Source organism: Corvus cornix, chromosome 13, assembly GCF_000738735.6.
Source record: "Corvus cornix cornix isolate S_Up_H32 chromosome 13, ASM73873v5, whole genome shotgun sequence".
NCBI lineage: Eukaryota > Metazoa > Chordata > Aves > Passeriformes > Corvidae > Corvus > Corvus cornix.
The window spans coordinates 7,726,163-7,744,662 of record NC_046343.1 but is presented as its reverse complement, the minus strand read 5'-3'; the positions used below and the strand labels follow the sequence as shown (position 1 = coordinate 7,744,662).

The following is an 18,500-nucleotide window of genomic DNA, read 5'->3' as shown; positions in this document are numbered from 1 at the left end:
ATAATGTGCTGAAATAGATGCTTTTCTCTTTCTTCAGCACGGCCTAAATCACACCTATTTGTTTCAGGAAGCTGTTAGAGATACAAGATCCAAGCGAATGTTGTGCTCTCAAAGGTTCATGAAAAGTGCACACACTGAAAGGGCCACCACAATCCCTAGTTCAGATTCTCCATATTTCCACCTCTTATTCTAACAGGAAAGCAGAGTCAAGCTAATGCAGCTCAATGTATCAGGCAGAAAATTACCAACCAGCCTGTGCAATCAGAAAGCTTCAGGCTTGAGAGCAACTTAAACTTTGAAACCTATTTTGAAAGCAGAGACAATCAGACAATGGAGATACATGTTCAGATGTCTGTGCAATAAATACACACGGCTGTGAAAAAGAGTTCAAGTACTTTTCCAGCACTGCATCTCCATGTACTTCAGCAGGACATCCTGATTAATACCAACAGAAGAAAAGCCAGCGTCAATCTCCTGTTGTTCTTAGATCAGTAAGGCCAAAAGTAAGTTGCTGCACAGGAAAAAAAAATGTACACAGAGACCATCCCAAAATCCCAGCTCCTGAACTGAAGGCAGTGAATGCATTAAATCTTGGTAGATGTCCTACAGTGATTCAGCATTTATAGAGGGTGATGAAGAAGGCTGGGTAAATCTCAAAGAATTCAAAGCACAGTGAAACACTGTAAAGAGACTTTCATCAAGCTATTGTAGTTCGCGAACTATTTTGGGATATCTTTGGTTTCTTTTTCTGGGATATTTCAAAGGAAAACATGCATTTCTATTTAAAGTTTCTGTGTAGAAATCAGGCTGGCACAGATTGGTGCTACATAAGAAAAACAAAGACTTCATTTACTTTTTTTCATCTGTCCCTCTCTGCTAATTTTATAATTCTTCTGCCTTGAGCAAGTTTCAAGTCAGCACAGTAAGCACATAGAATACATCAAAAAGCCAAAGGCAAGCCAAGCGCCTGTGAGGTGTCTCATGCTTGGTAAAAGAAGCACTGGAAAGTTTTGATTACTGAGCAAAGCAGGGCCCAACCCTAAAAGGGAATTTTGAAAGCTCCTATAACACAAATAGTAATCAACAGCCTGCAGTTCTGCTAGTCTTGGTGCAGAGCAGGTTACATGCTGATAGAGCTGGCAGGATTTTTAGGGAAAGTCAGGTGGTTCCCTGGATCCCCAATTAAACCAATGCGCCATAGGAGAATAATCTGCATATTTTGGCAAATCATCAGCAAACTAATTCATGCAGTTTGAAGGAGTTCCCAGCCTTGCAGAGTTTGTTAGTATCTGCTATGCAAAAGGCAGATAATTTCATCACAACGCGGCTCCTGAACCATAAACCATCGGGTTCATCCTGAGGCGGCTCCATGGATTGTTCCTTACGCCCGGGTAAGCACTGCTCCCTCGGGCTACCGAGCACACACCCCTGTTGGACATTCAACAGCTTCAACCTCGGGCTACATCAGTGTCAAACGGCCCCGACCCAGTGACAGCAGCAATCAGAGGGCACATCTGACCATTTGGAGAGGGCACAAACCAAGAGCCATCTGGTTTTGCAGCCACCACAAATTGCTGATCCATCCGAGCTGATTAGCCTGCCCTTTGATCACCCAGCATCTTTACACAACTACTGTTGCAGAAATTACTGATGGCTATGTGCTCCCAGGCAGAGCTGAGACCATGCATGGATCTCTGCCAGAGTGATACTGGAGGAGCTGGAGAGCATCAGTTCCTTCCCTGTGGGATGGCAGAGCTCCTGGCAAGCCATTGTTAGAGCCCAGCCCAAGATGCAGCTCATTCATCAGATCATAATTGTCTGCAGCAAAGCCTTGGTGCCTGGTGGGCATCCAGTGATTGTCTATTTCTGTAAGAAACGTCTGTTTTGAATTACAGAATAGGAACCAGAAATGTCATGGTGGATACTGAGCATAAACTTCTGTAATCTGACCCTCCCAAAAGCGTTCCCCTCTCACTTTATTTTTCTGTGGTCCCACTTCAAACACCACTATGCTCTTAGATTTTCATCACCTCCTTTATGCTTTTGAAGATTCCAAATGAGCATTTCTGACATTCCCAAAGCTTTATCTTAATCTCACAGGAATAACATTACATCAATTCCTCTGGTGGATGTGCTATGGTCACACAGAAAGTCATAAGGCAAAATCAAGGGCTCCTAGTCTCCCTTTCTAGTCCTTACAAGGCATTTCCTCATTTCCTCAGAGAGGAACTCTTTTTTTTTCCTGAAATCTTTGTTGAGCATCACAAGGAAAAAAGAAGAATGAAAGCACACAACACACATGAAACTTAAAGGTCAAACTGTGATCTCACATTTGGAAAACATCTATCATTCTGCTCAAAACCACATACACCAGGCAGTTTTACAAGAGCTTGGCAATGTACATTGCAAAACAGAGATAAGAATCTCACATTTTCTATGCAAATATGAGTCTGAGTCCTGATTTACCTTCCCTGGTGTCAGAGTCAGTAGATGTTACCAAGTCCAAGTTAGCTGCTTCTGATCAAAATGAAAAACATTCCCCAGCAGATGTGTTGGCAAGGCACTAGGTAGCTTCATGTTACGGGTCTCTATCTCATCTTCCACTGTAATGTTGGCTTTAGAAAGGTCATAGACTTTGTTTTCTGACTTCATGACTAATTTATTTTTCTTAGTTCCTCCCGCAGGCTCTTGGAACTTTTCATTCTTGCTCATAAACCACTCCTGTGAGAAGTTTCTCTAAACACTGTAAATTACCTTTGCACCAACAGACTCAGTATTTTTCTGAATTACTGTCTCAAGATCACGTTAATAAAATCAACTATAGCATCATAAAATAATTAAGGAGACTGATTTATCACTTTACTACAAGGGATAGGGGTGTGGTGTCAAAGTAATAAATATGATGACCTCTTGAATTCTAAGTGGTTTGGTTAAGAAAAGCATCCAGAATTTGAAAGCTGATCCTAATTATCCACACTCCATCACACAAACCGCACTGTCACAACTCAGAAGTCCCTGGCTGAAAGGGACTAGCTTTGTGGCTAAAGCTCATGTTGGTATTTGGAGTAAAGGAAAAAATCTGTCTTTTAACAGTACCTACCCTCTACCTTGAGGACGGTACCAAAACCTGTGTGATAGGGCAGCAAGGCACATTCCAGTTACCAATAATGAGCAATGCTCACCTAATTGACACTGGGAATACTATCCCTGTGAAAATGAGCACAACCTCTAAGAGTTCTGAGAGGGTCTCTCCTGCAGGAGCCCCTGAATGCCCAATCACAATTACAGCTTCCGCTGTAGGGTGGCAATCAAGATAATGAACAAAAATAACCTCATGGAGGCCTCTTCAGACACTGTTCACACCAGCCACAGCTACTGGTTTATAATGAACAGTCAAAAGGTGGAGTTAACTCACATACATATATTTAAACTTTCAAACAAGCTGTAATTCAGCTACTGACAGCTCAAGTCCCTCAGATGAATAGAGTTGGACTTACATTTGTTATTTGTGGAACTTCTTAGAGTTAGTTCAAATTTAAAGTGCCCGTATTAAAATAAACTTATTTTAAATAATGAGCACTGGAGCTTATGAATTATTTAATTTTCAAAAATCCAGTCAAATTCTGCATTATTGAACTATCCTTGCTGTCTAAAAAAAATGCTTTTTAGTTTAAAAAGCGTGATTCTGAAGATAGGGAGCACCATTATTTCAATGTATTCAATCATCACTTTCTTTTTAACAGCTTGAATTAGACATGCTTTCAGGTTTTTATCCAACTGTCAGTTAGAAACCGATGGCATTTCTGCCCTTTCCTCTCATTAGGGACTTGCTGTTCTGTACCTGCAAATCTTCATCCCTCATCAGCCAGAGATATGAGAGCAGAAATCTCATCTATAATAGTAGTATCATGTACATCCTATTAAAGAGGACAGATAACACATTCAACAGCGCCTCAGGGCCACAATTTCAAAGACATGTGTAGTGCTGAAAGATGCAGGTGAAAGACTCCAGGGACTTTCCAAAGCCCCCAGCTGCATAACTCTCATTGATTTCAGTTATTCAAATGAAAAGTTGTTTAATGTATTTGTTCTGGAGTTGAAGTTTCACTTGAAGGCTGGGGGATACAAAATCCCATGAGTTAATTTTTAATTCTGATTCTCACTGATTTCAAAAGCAAGTAAATGACTAAATACTCAGATAAATCTAGCCCAGAGTGAGGCATAAATCCTATTTAGGGTCTATCTCCCTTTGAAATACCAGCAATTAGGCACTTAGCTACTTTGAGGAGATGGAGTTTGGTATCACAAATATTTTGGCCATATATCCATTACAAGAATATATATAAATATTGTAATATCAGTCCTTTTACAGTAAAAGAATGGAGAAGAAATTAAAATATTTTTTACCCCTGAAAATTGCTTAACCCTGGAAACTACTTTTAAGAGGGTTATGAAATGATCAGAGAATTTCAGCACCAGGGGTGGCTACCAACAACACCCACTTCAGAGTCAATGAACACTTTAGCTTGGAAAAGCTCTTTAAGATCATCAAGTCCAACCATCAACCCAGCACTGACAAGGCCACCACAACACCACATCTCCAAGCACCACATCCAAATATCTTCTAAACACCTCAAGGGATGGTGACTCCATCACTTCCCTGGGCACCCTGTTCCAATGCTGGACAACCCTTCCCATGAAGACATTTTTCCAAATATCCAATCTAAACATCTCCTGGAGCAGCTTGAGGCCATGTCCAGATCGCACTGCAGAGTCTCCCAGCCCTCCAGCAGATCAACACTCCCATCCACCTTGGTGCACCTGCACGTGTACCGAGGATGCGCTCAATTCCCTAATCCAGATCACTGATATTAAACACTGCTGGCCCTGGGGAATACCACTTTGGACTGGCTGCCGACTGGATTTGGTTCCGTTCACCACCACCCTTTGGACTTGACCATCCAGCCAGTTTTTTCACCCTGTGATCAGTGCACCCATCCAAGCCATTCAACTCAATGACATCCATTCAGCACCCTTCTCCTCCTCCCAAAGCATCCTGCAGTGAAAACCTTTTCTTTCCCAACCAGCAAGGTAATTCTCCAATGCCACTTCTAGCCTTGCACTTTCCTAATGTTTCCCAAACCATTATACAAGCAGATAGAATTACTGGGGGTTTGAGATGCCTTCTTGCTGAAATTGAATTACCTTCTATGTTCTTGAGTAAGTAAAGAGCTACAAGAATCCACCCAAATATCTCTCCTCTGTAGCAATGCTCCTGCATGCTATAAATACAAAGTTAATTTGTGCAATGTGTGGGCTCACGCTTGGAAATGCAGAGGACTGTGCAGGCCAATATCCTTCCCAGGAAAAAACACAGCATGACGTACAAATGAAAATGGTGCAAGCGAGAGGCAGCCGAGGGTCTCTAAAGAGAAAATCATGGCATATTTTCCAAAGGTGACTGAATGTCCCCATGGTGCTGAGCAGACAAAAGAGACGAGGTCAAGAGAAACTAGAGTTCCAGAGGAAATGACTGGAGAATGAAAAAGGGGAGGCATGAGGCCGAGCTCACTGCAGTGGAACGGCTGGCGCACAGTCAGACAATACGTGGCTGCAGCCCAATGTGTTAAATCCTCTGGCATCTATCACCATTTGTTTGGGAGTGACTTCATTTCCAAACTTTGGGATAAATATTAGCACAGCTATTCAAGATATCCAGGACACCCAGCCCCTGTTTTTTCTCACTTCATGGCTTTTAGGTGTGGACTGTAACACATCACTTAAGCTGCACAAAACAGATTTTACTGAATTTGCAGTCATTGCACTGGGCTTGAAAAAAAAAAAGAAATATTGTTTTGATTGGGTTGGTGGTAGGGTTCCACCCAAGATCCCTGGGAAAAGTTAGTTAAGGACAACTGTTCACGCCATCACACACAAGGAGATCAAACACAGCGGGAGAAGCAACCATGCTCAGAGTTGCTTCTGGGAAAGTAATGTCTTGCCCCAGGAGAGGCAATTCACCTAAGATTTATTACATTTTTGGAACCTCAGAAATTCAACTATTTGATCACCTGTTTTATCTCCAGTAAACACCTTCACTATTATTTTACTTTGTTACCATGCATTCTTGATTATATGCTTACTACCTCGTTACCATACAAAGCTAATTGATTCTATGCCTTGTTACTACAGGAAGCTAATTGATTACATCCTAAAACCAGCAGGGTACACACAATCTGATGGTAATGAGAGGATCTCTGATTAGATTTAAAAATACAGCTGGAATTGTTTGTAGCTGTCTCTTCTTTTTCAGTGACCTCGGACCTACACATCTCATCAGAAACACACTGCATACATGTGACCCCCAACAGCCAGGGACCCCAAAGCCTTTTATATTGGGGTCATTTTCTAAATTAAAACCCCCAACTATTCAAAGAGGTAGAAGAGAGGACAATGGGGGAATCACTGTGAATCTCAGGAAAGAAGACCAAAGCCATGTTCTACACAGAATTATACCTTGTACCCATCTAGTAATGAGGGCAAGAGCTGGAGCTGCCCTGCCGAGGGGAAGGAGAGGTTCTGCACTGTGATGTCCCTTGACACAATACAGGTCCCCAGCACCACCGTCTGCAGTAACAAAGTCCTCTTGCCTCTCTGTGCTAGAGCTGGAAACAGCACTGGTTACCATCACCCACCCCTCTGCTAAAATACAAAGTCTAGAAACCAGCTGAGTTTTGAAGGAAAGAATAGGACAACACTGATGACTGCCAGTGATTATCCAGAGCCTCTCAAGAGGCCTTGGGGATTTCAAACAGCTCCTCGAATTTGGGCACAAGGCATGGGACACATCCTCAGTCCCCAAAAGACATGCTTGTACCTCAGAGCTCTCAACAGAACAATTGCTGCCTATGCCAAGAGCTGCTGTGCCCTGTGGGGATGGTTACACAGGCTGCACTTTCTAAACCACTTGCAGAGACAGGCTGCTTAAGAGTTGTTATTTCTTGCAATTTGTGTCTTGGATGGTTTACTAAAATTAGGAAAAAGTATATTCCAGAGCTGGAACATTTATGGCTTCTTTACCATTACTGTATATTTTAATCCTTAAAAATAGATTTAAGTGAGATGATAAGTAAAGAGTCCTGTTTAATCTATTTTGGCTTGTTTGCCACATTCCTGGTTTGGCCTGTTTGACTTGTTAATTTAGAGATGCATAAAACCATCTGTTTCACTGTAGACTTTGTTTTAAGCCTCAGAGGAAACAAACCACACAAATAAATGAAATTCACTATGTCATTTCTGTTAGAATATATGCATTTACAGCCATCAGAGCAGACACCAAGTACCCCATAACTCCAGTGTTAGGGCAGGTTTTTAACTATTTACAATGCTGTTCCAAAAAGTCATAACTGAATTTATATCACACAGGGGATTTTCTTAAATTGTATTCCAGCTCTCATTTAAAATGAAAAACAGTGATATTGTGCACATTGCTAAAAGAACATAATAAAGAAAGAAAAAACCAAGCTTCATAATTGAAAAAATATATCTTGGAAAAACTACATCCCAGGCAAATCTACCTAATAGCCTGGATTTCTGCCTCTGTGTTTTGTAAAGTGAAAGGAGTCATCTACAGGCTCATCCTCTTGACACAACTGTAAACTTCAGCAGTCAGACTCCATTTGTCAAAAACAGAGCAGACCTACAAATTTTTACTCAACACTATTTTACTAAGAACACACATTCACTGAGCCCAAAGCTTTTTCAGAAGTGTGTCTTATTGAGAAAAGACTCCTATTCCAGATGGGAAGGAGAAGGAAGAAAAAGAATCCCCAAATGAGTTGCCTTTTAGGGGGGCTATCATTTACTTCTATTTTTTGGGCAAAAGAATAAAATCTATTTTGGTTTTGATCTGGGATGATTTTTCAAGTCTTGGTTCTTTTTTAAAAAATAGCATCCTTGCTTACTGTCTGGGGTACTAGAGGACTGGTGCATTGATATTTAGAAATAAAAAGTGATTCTTTCAAACACAATATTCCCCAGTGTCTCCTTTCATCACTCCTACACTATATAGTTTGTTGCATAGACTATGGTTCTGAAGATTAAATATTTAACTAAGGAAACCTAAAGATGTCAGTCATGGAGTAAATACTAAATCAATTTAAGAAAGCTCAGTGTTATACTGCATAACATCTTACTGCAGTGTGAACAAGGAGCGTGCCCTGGGACCTAAAGTGGCTGTTGAGAAATCAAAGAATTTAGCTGAGTAGTTTTAAAAATGTAAAAGCCAACTGTAATTTCTGTTAGAACCTTATTTGAAGACAGTTCTTCAAACTGTGTTCCTCAGCAGGAAGCTTAGATTAAGGGAATATACAGCTAAATATATTCCCTATATTAAGGGAATATACAGCTAAAACATAATGACTTCCAAAAACCTGAGCCCCTGACCTTGTGTCCCCACCCACCAAAGTACATAAGCAGGACTTTGAACATTTTAACAGTCCCACATTCAGCTTCTGTCTTGGCTCCATTTTTTTTTTTTTTTTTTTTTTTTTTTTTTTTTTTTTTTTTTTTTTTTGCTTCTTCCCTATTGGATTTTCTGAAAGTGGCCTGGATTTCCCTCCTAGAGTTATTTTTTCTCCTACCACGAGAAAAATCTTTTACTTCTTATTCAAGTGGCTTACCCAACCTACATTCCCAGCCCTTTCAGAGCCTTCCCGCCAGGCAGCACGCAGGGCTGTACTCACAATATTCATCAAGGTCAGCAGGTACTTCTGAACATGTTCTTTCCCATGGAACTGAACAACTGAGTCATCAACCCCCAGGAGGACCTCAATGTTGTAATCATCCTCTGTCGCGTGCCTTCGACGGCGCTGCCTCGATCTCTGCACCTGCTCTTCAACAAGGCCCAGCGTGCTGTCAAGATTGTCCAAACCAGTGAGGTTGGAGGCTGAAATCAAACAGACAAATGAGTTATCAGCCAGGAGAGGTTCAGGTTTCAGCTAAGACAAATTTGAAGTAGCAGTATTTGTTATGTTCTAAGTGTTATGTAACAGCTAATAATGATATATTAGTTTCATGTAATGTCAATTAAAAATTACCTAATTGAGAGAGAAATATGGCCTAAAATGTTTTTATTTTGCAAAGTAAAAGCAATACTTTCTACAAAGTAATACTGCATAATAAATACAGGCCCAAAAGAGAAGTCATACCAATGATGAGAATCTTGATGAGAAGAATGGAGCTGTTGCTTAAAAGTACTTCTGACAGAAATACACTGTCCAGGGATCCTGTGCTACCCAGGATAGCCTCTATTTAGAACAGTTAAAGATAGACACATACCTCAAAGTCTGATCTTACTGCCCACAGACTCCTATTTCAAGGTAAGTGCAGTTGCCACTACAACCTTTTGCTATCCAGGCAGGTACCACCAAACCAGTCCCCCTGGCCTCAGCCCATTAGCTCCTTTCCTAGTTACACACATGCAATCCAACAGTAGTAACATGGATCCTATTTATCACAACAGCTCAGTACCACATTTTAGATACAAGATTAATTTATAGCAACTTCCACAATTTTTTGAGCAGCTTTACACCCTTCATTCTGAATTTTCCATGTCACTTTGCATTACTGCATGTCAAAGACCAACCCACCAGGCACGACAGTTGTCCCTTCATTACTAATAATTTCTAACAGTTCCTGTGATATGAAAAGCATGTTCTCTGACAAGATGGACATGCTTAATGTGGCACTTACCCACTAAAAATTAACTTGAAAATATGGAATCTTGACATTTCATCGTACAGAATAACAATGATTAGTATTAATATCATTATTACCATTTGCATTACAAGAGACTAGAATCACCACTAAAAACCTCTTGATTTTAGCAAATGTCAGGAAAGACTCGCTTGGAGAGGTCAGCAAAGGTGGTGAGAGGGCTGTGAGTTGAGTAAAGGTCCCAATGCTTCATTCACAGAAATATATTGGGAAGCAAAGGGAGGAAGCCCAAGCCGTCACCTTCAAACCAGAAATGAGAAATAGCTCTTGGAAATGTTACAAAAGTGGATTCTCCATTTTCATTTATTGAAGTTTTCACATCAAAAGTGGCTGCTTGGGAAGGGAATGAGTCACCAGATCACTGAGCTCATCGCAAGAACATCTGTGCTCTTGCCTGAACTTCGCAGCCTCAGGCTGCTGTGTCAGCAGGTGCTGGGCAATGTGCAGCCCGAGTAGAGTGCCCCACAGCTCCCCACTGAGGTGAGAACAACACACCGACCTGCACAGCCTCCGGCTGCCCGCAGGGACACACACCAGGCATCCCCAACCCACACGGAGCAATCGTTACTGCCCCGGGCCCCAGGCTGTGCCTTGTGTGGTGAGAAGCTGGTCTCTGTCCTCTTTGAAGAGACCTCCAGGCAAAGGACAGCCCCTGAAAGACGCAGCTTCTTGCCATTTTCCAGCAAGCTTCAAGGACACGCTTGTCCTGAGATCCACAGCTGCAGGGATCTCCTCTGCGCTGCACTGGCAGGGCTCCCCTTGCTCAGTGGACAGAGAGAAGGTCCCACGTCATGATCCTACATCCCCATGGAGCCCCCATGTCCTTCTCCCCAAACAGCAACGTTTAATGTAGTTAACAAGCACAACCACCACGTTCTCATTGCCAGCCTCAAGGCTCCCTCCAGCTTCTGCTCCTGGGGCCACAAGCTTTTAAAATTAGTCTGATCAGAATCCATGATTCAGCATGAAAATTCATTCTTCACAAAGAGCCCAGCTGTCACTCCCACATAAACCATGGAGGGCGAATGAGCCTGGCCTGGCAGCAATGGAGGCATCTCTTTATCAGGCTCCAGACCTGCCAGGCAGCCAGCTCCAGCCCTGCCTTGTGGTTTAATCCATCAGGAAAACTTCAGTGTTAAAATTTCCTAGCTAATGCTCAGAAGTAGTGACCAAGCCATCACAGTGGGGACTCACTGTGGGACCATGAGGCAATCATATATTCATGATCTACAAGAAAAATCACAGTTACTGTAAAATTTGAGCATAAATCTTAAAAGATCTGTAAGAAAGTAAGCCTAGACTGGCAGGGGTTGCAGGTCATGTCTTCTCTCTGCTGCTCATAAAAAGCTAAAGCAATCAGCAGCAAGGCAAAGCTATCAGAGGTGCTACTGCAGAACAGTAGTGCTGGGTAGAGGGAGAGCCTGAGCCCTGCAGTGAGGCTGTGGACAGGAAGCTCTGCTGGCTAGTGGGCTGTTATTTGGGTGGGTGATTGGCTGTCAAGGTATCTGAGCTTTTGTGCTTTCATTTCTTTCCCTTATGTGTCAAACTAACTCCTGGTGCTGTGTCTTTATTCCTGCTGTGAGTAAATCAGCCAGAGGCAAAATGTGATCCTACCATCCTGCAGTGAAAACTGCCTGTCCTCCCTCTTTGCTGCTCACTTCATCACTGTCACACTGTAGTCCCTACAGTCCTGCCAACTCCTGAGAAAAGTTACCAGGATGTTCCTTGGAAGTCATCTCACTGCCAGTAGGTGCCAACCAACCACTTTAAATTTTCTTTGGACCATAAAAATTCCCCATACACACAGTTACCTTCACCCCTCAACTGTTCCATCTCAAGACAACACATCCAGTGGGCACTGGTACCTCTGAGGCACCAACCCCATGTGTTTCCCAGCAGAAAGAAAGCCACACTGGCTCCAGCTGGTGCTGGAACCATCCCAAGACCAGAAATACAGCTCAAAACATTTACAACAGTAGCTGCAAGATTTCTGGTTCATATCCCAACTTCCCACCCAGTGCTCTTTCCCGGAGGCTGTCCCCAGATGGGCAGGGATGCCTCCACACACGCCTGACCACAAACCCCACAGAGTCCTCCTCCAGTGCTGCTCTGCCTCTCAGGATCTTGAATGATGAATTGCTGGATTTTCTGGACCATGCGATGTTATTTCCATGTTGGATTTGCTCCTAAATGACAGTTACATCCAAGTGAAATTAATACCCCTATCTTAGCAAAGAGAAACAAAGCTCCATCTGTAGTAAATGAGAAATTTGTGGTGTTTTGGCATCTCAACTTTCCTTAGTTAACATCAGTAACTTTGCTGTATCATTGTACTGCTAACAATAGGCTAGAAAAGCTCAAGAGAAAGCACAAAGAACTAAATAAGACACCATATTCCTGCTTCACATTTTGCACATTACATTCCTTCTGATCACCCCTGCACTTTGAACACTAACATCACAAAAGTAATCTCAAACTGCACTGTTTTACTAAATCATCCCAAGACCTCTGCCTCAGATATCAATTTTCAGCAGCTTTTGCCAAATCAGCCACTAATTATTGGTGCCAACTTTGTTCTCCATCTCCCAAGAGAGATGGAGAGCATTTGCAGAGCCTCACAACAGCCTGTGTTGAAACCCTCTTGCTCCTGCTAGGAAAAATTCACATTTGTGAAAATTAACCACTCAGAGACAAGCTTCTATTTTTCACTTTTGCTGCTCATTCAAAATAAATCAAAAGACAGCAGCACTCTAACAGTTCATCCAAAAAATCCCTCAACCCCTCTTTTTTTCTAATGCCAGCTAAAAACTCAGTGGTGTTTTAGTAATTTTCTCCTACAACTGCAGACCATCTTCCAGAGAAGGAATAAAAAGTGCCCACGTTGTAAATTAGTATTGCCTTTGCAGGTCTTCAGAAGAATTCTCCATCTGCAACAGTTTGGGATGACACCACCTTATTTTCTGGGAATTTTCGCCTTGTTCATGAATGTTTGATATGTTCTTTATGGAAACCCAATTACATGACATCTCCTGATTCTGCCTCACCCATCATGGCAGGCAAAGCTCAAACAGCTGCTCTGAGTTACTGAAGCATGAACACACTGCCTGCCATGAAAACTGCCTCTCCCTGTGTTTTCTGTCACTCCCTTTAGGACATCCACCAAATCCACAGTTGCTGGCTCATGACCTTGTTTTGGTTTTTTTCATGACCCCTTTCAGGAAAATATGGCTGCACCTACAGTCCTTATGAAACAACTGCACTTTAACAGTACCAGCCTTAGGGTTCCCCAATCTCACAGCAGCAATATTGTCGTAATAAAGCAGTTTCTAATATTTTACCTCCTCTTTCTGATAGGGAGAAGGAAACTTTCTGGCAAGCCCTGAGCAGAGACCAGGATGAGCAGCTGGGAGACTGAACTGTGTGTCATGTTCACAGCCATCATCTGCAGCTTGTCAGCACAGCAATGAGCTGGAATTTCATTTCAAACCTGAGTGTGCAGCATTCAGACCAGCCAGCCACCATTGAAATGCAGCTGGTTTGCTTTTGTGGACACTTCATCTGTCAGTGTGGGAGCAGACGAACACCTGAGCCGACTGCTGAGCACCTTCTCTGCAGCCACACGAGGACCAGCACTTCTGATCTGCTGCTTTGCCACTCATCTCAATTCCTGGGACACATTGTTGAAGGAACTGCCAGCTTCCCATTCCTTGCTGCAAACCGCTAGCTTTTGCGTTGTTGTTTTTATGTTTTTCACCCCAGTGACTCAGACTGAGCACCAGTGAAGCACAGCTGGAGCCCGTTCTGCTGTGGTGGCAAATACATCTGTGACAGCACAGGAGGCCTGGGCACCCAGCCCTGCTCAGCTGCACCACAGCTGGTGGCAGTGCCGCTCCAAGCCTGGAACTACAATCCCAGTGTAGGCATGAGCCCATCCATCCCTCGGTGCTGCAAATGCAGGAGGAACAGGCTGTGTGGTACCGAAGCAGAAGTAGACAGGGTGGACTCGCTTTAGCTCTCAGCTTCCCACTGCTCAAGTACATTTGCACCTCTGGAAAAGTACCAAGCCCCACTGACAGCTTGACAGAGAACTGCTCTCTTGGGAATTGCACCTTAAATCATGAGCCATCTTTCTGCAGCACTCCCTGCCACTCAGATCCTGTAGGCTTCTGTTGCATCAGTCCTCTGTGATCAACTGACTCCCTAATCAGCCTCCAATTAGCCTGATCATGTATTCTACCAAAACCCTTGTTTGTCTTCCATGGTAAATTGAAGCCCAACCCATGGAGGTTGGAGTCGACAATGAACAGTCATTAAACCTTGGATTTTATCCCCTAGTGATTCATTCTCCCATTTTTAAGTTCCTCAGTTTGGGGTTTTGTTTTTCAGTCCAGTTGCACACAATCATGTTGTGCTTTGTTCATTTCCTAACCAATAGTTTCTCTGATTTTTCATTTCTTTAAAAACTTATTTCTGCTGGTTTTACAGCCCTGCTCACCTTCCTCTGCTCTCTGCTTTGTTTTCCAAATGTCCTCTACTTGTCTTTCTTCTCCCCCTTAACCATCCTGCTCAGCTACATTGGCGTTTCATAATTTATAAATCCCTTTCCCATGCTACAGTCTGAATTTGGACCCTTCTGCTATAGATCACTCATAAGAAAACTGGGTAAAGGCAGCAGGGAATTAAAATGGGAGAGAGCTTCTGTGAGGTGAAAGCAAATTGAAAACGGCCTAAACAAGAGAAGGAAATCTCACAGAGTGCACTGGGTACAGGATACCAAGTCAGCCCTGTTTAAAAGGCATCTCCAGGAGGACACTGCCTCAACGCAATTTTAACTTGGAGCTCAATTTTCATGGGATCCTTGGGATTTCTTGACTCACAGGTTAACAATGGCTGCTACTTGGTAAATCGTTAACCAAGAGCAATTACTGCAGCAGAATTCTCTTGAGGAGCATGATCAAATTCCTCACACTTTTTTACATAAACCGAAAGCAAGATCACACTAGTAAACCAAAGACTGGGCATGCACCAGGCATCCTCTCCAACGTTATGAATTGTCCTGCCCTCATCTGCAAAGAAGCAGCCATCCAAAAGGAAACTTTTTGGCTGCATGCCTTGCTGACCATATGATCTCATTACAACCTCCTGCCTCTCAGTTATGGTAATGCCATTTCTGGTCAAATCACATTTTAACACAGAGCCTGCTCCACCTTTCATCTGGCATGGGGGAGTTTGCCACAGCTGTTGGGGTGAGTTGGGCTGGGCTCTCCAAAAATAGGTCTCAGACTCAAGCTGCCTGAAGGCCAGCAGATAGCAGCAGCTGAGCTCCTGCTGGAATGGTCTTGTCCTGGCATTTGAAATCAGGAGTTCAAAGTATTTAACAGTATTTCATATAGAGAGCAATTCTTGTAAATTCCTTGGGGCAGAACTCTTGTCCCCCATTTGCAGAGTGAATGCACATTCTTGCAAAAACACAGGCACAAGCAATGTTCCCTTTTCTTCTTGTCACCTTTGCAACAGCACAGTGACTTTGAAACTCAGGATATGCTCAAGTGCCTGCCTAAATCATAAAATCACAAAATGGTTTGGGTTGGAAGGGACCTTAAAGCTCATTTCATTTCATCCCCCTGCCATGGGCAGGGACACTTTCCAGGTTGCTCCAAGTCCCCTCCAACGTGGCCTTGGACATTTCCAGGGATGGGGCAACCACACTTTCTCTGGGCAACTCGTGCCAGGGCCTCATCACCCTCACAGGGAAGATCTTTTTCTTAATATGCAATCTAAACCTAGATCAGAGAATCAGTGTTTTAAAGAAAACAAAGATGAACCTACCAAAGTTGAAAAATAGAGAATTTAAAAAAAAAAAAAAAAAAAAAAAAAGTTTTTCCAAAGGGTAAACCAATTAGTGCAGTAAAAATGACCAGGTGGACACAGTGGCAAGTGGCCAGGCCAGAGGCACTAAGAATAACCACAGCTAGGTGCTGCCAGGGAGATCTTTTCTGGCATATCACAACAAAGAGAAAAGATATAACAATACTAAAAAGATAAGCTGAAAACTAAACTGATCTCATCAGGACCAGAGTCACACAAAGAATAACATAAAGATGAGAGATAATTGCACTGTTAGAAGATTAAGTGAGAGCGAGGTAATAGAATACCCCAGGCTAAAACTTTTTTTTTTAAATGGTGACACATACTGTGTTAAAATTTTAACTTTCGTCTTACAACATAATAGTCAAAAAGGGGAAATGAAAGAAATGGCAAACCAGCCAGTAAACCAGCCAGTCTGTGTGACCTGGTTGAAATGGAGCTCTCTGAGAAGAGAATACAAATTTTTGTCCAACAGCGAAACTTATCCTTTGGAAAATTTTCAGCTATCAGCCTTACTAATGCAAATACAGGTTTCACAATTTAGCACCAAATAATGCACGAGCAAGATGCCCAAATTCAGTGCTTAAAAGTAAGCTCAAAAAGGGGCAAAAAAGCTACTCTAGGAAATTAATTTAGGGGCCAACTTCTAAGTTTCACTGACTTAATTGATTGCATCTAAGAAGTGCTATCTGGCAAATATTTTGACAAGTCATTGTAAGCTGGCCTGTATTGCAGAGCCTGTGACTTGCACAACAAGGTGCCTGATTTACCACACCCCACGCACTCCAGGAGCCCACATCTGGCCTGGGAAAAGGGCTCCACCCCTCCCAAGCCCTGGAGTGCACATTGTGCCCGGGCAAAGCAGGCTTTGCTCTGTATCACTCACAGAGACCTACAAAGGGAGCTCACCGCACTCAATCTCATTTGCAGCTAATGCATAATTAATTAAACTGCAGAGTTCAGCCACATCTCCACACAGGCACTGGGCACAGAGCCACAGCTCCATGGAGTTCTACGAGCCCCAAAGATCCCACCTGAAGTCCCAAAGGCAAGGGATCAAGGAGCCGGCCGCAACTCACTTTTCCTGACCAGGCTTTAACGAAGTGTTTATGGGCTATTTGAGTCCAAGTCTGCCACCGAGATACTCAGATGTCCAATCCATATTCCAAGCATGATTAAATTACAGCAAATTAGCACATTAAGTAAGCTGCCAAGCTGACCCCCTGGCTTTGTAGGTGACATGTCTAACAATCCCACTTGCATTTTTAACAGAATGAAATGCCAAGCCGTGGTGCAGGACCTGAATAACAACAGATTACATGGGATGGCAGTTGTCTTTCCATAAGCCAAGTATTCTGCAAGAAGGGGAAATGAAGTTTAATTACAGTTTAACAAAATAATATTAAAAACCACACAGGTAACAAAAGTCAAATTCCTAACCAGGGCAGGAGGGTGAGATCAGGGAGAAAAGACAAAGAAATACCTAAAATAACGATATATCATTGGAAATATTACTGAAAATAACAGCTGAAGCAAATATATATCTTTCCTATGCTTTTTAGCCATAACCTCAAGTCTTGTCTTTTGGAAACATTTCAAAGTGGAATTATTCCATCCTTTTAAAAGGGCAGCACTTTTCTCAGTTATAAAGTCTCACAAAGTCGTAAATCATACAATTGAATGTTCTCGATGTCAAGTAGAATATAAAACTCATCAGTGTAAATAACATACTGCAAAAATGACAATGCAAACAGCTCCTCTTTCCTACATAATCATAATGGTCTTTTAATTAGACAAAGTAAACAGTCTGCTCATTTCACCTTGTGAAGAGAAGTATAGGAAGAAATTTTCCCAAATTCTAAGGTAAAAAATGTGTGTATTTTGCAATATCCGTAAGTTCAACCGACTTCTTGTACATCTCAGAATATTATGCCATAAATCAGCAGTCAGAGAGACAGACAAAAAAAAAAAGTTAATTGGAGTATTAGAAGAAGAAAACCTCATCTGGACAGGCTGAGCAAAGGCACTGCAATACATGATGCCTTGGCTACTTATGCTGGCAGGATTTAAAACTGAGGGAGAAGGAGTTACAATTTTACCTATGTTTTTAAAATATCCTTGTTGCTGAATCTGCTTGGACCTTCTGCACTAACAAACCCAGCTGCAATTGATTAGAGACTGTAGGAAGGACAAAGCTCACTTGGAGGATGCAGGAATTTCTTAAACTTCAAAATGACAGTAAAAAACCCCGAAAGAGAGAATCAGTCTCTGCTCCAGTGAAAGCGCATGAGGTTTAGTCCCAAGGCATTTCAAAATCAAGGGCAAAGGCTTCTTTTGTTATTTGTACAAGAGCTCTAAATCTGTCAGGCCCTACAAAAGGCAAACTGTGAAATGCTGCCCTTCTATTGTGGTGGATGGGTGGGAGGGAGATGGGTCCTGGCAATGACAGCAGGGAAAATGTGCTTTCAACAGGTAGTGCTCTTCATGAACATGGATTGGGGCTGGAGAGAGAGGGAAGGATGGTAGGGAAGAAGGAAAGAAGAAGAATGGGTGCAAGGATACCAAAACCCTCTGGTGAAAAGGCAAATTTAGAGGCAGAAGTTGTGAGGACACAAATGCAAAAGTGAAAAGAAATCACCGTCAGTTTTCCTGCTGCAGTTCATAGGAAAGAAATGCCAGGGCTTCCTCCCACCTCCCACTCCCCATCCCTGAAAGCTGTGTCCTGGGAACAGCCCCTGAGCTTCAGGGAGAGCAGGGACAAACGCCAAGGTTTGCCAGGGAAACCATCTCCCCAGCACCTGCAGGCAGGTTCCTTTCTCAAGATAAATTTAGCATTAATATCTGTGAGCTTTAGA

General features: G+C 42.6%; 1 protein-coding gene across 1 annotated transcript in view; it reads right to left on the bottom strand.

Annotated features, from left to right (window-relative positions):
* The window catches only part of ADAMTS2 (ADAM metallopeptidase with thrombospondin type 1 motif 2), a 177,647-nt gene that overhangs the window by 51,133 nt on the left and 108,014 nt on the right, over positions 1-18,500 (bottom strand). Inside the window, exon 4 of the mRNA XM_039559584.1 lies at positions 8,745-8,947. Within this exon, the coding sequence (XP_039415518.1) occupies positions 8,745-8,947 (203 nt within the window). The remainder of the gene's footprint in view (positions 1-8,744; positions 8,948-18,500) is intronic.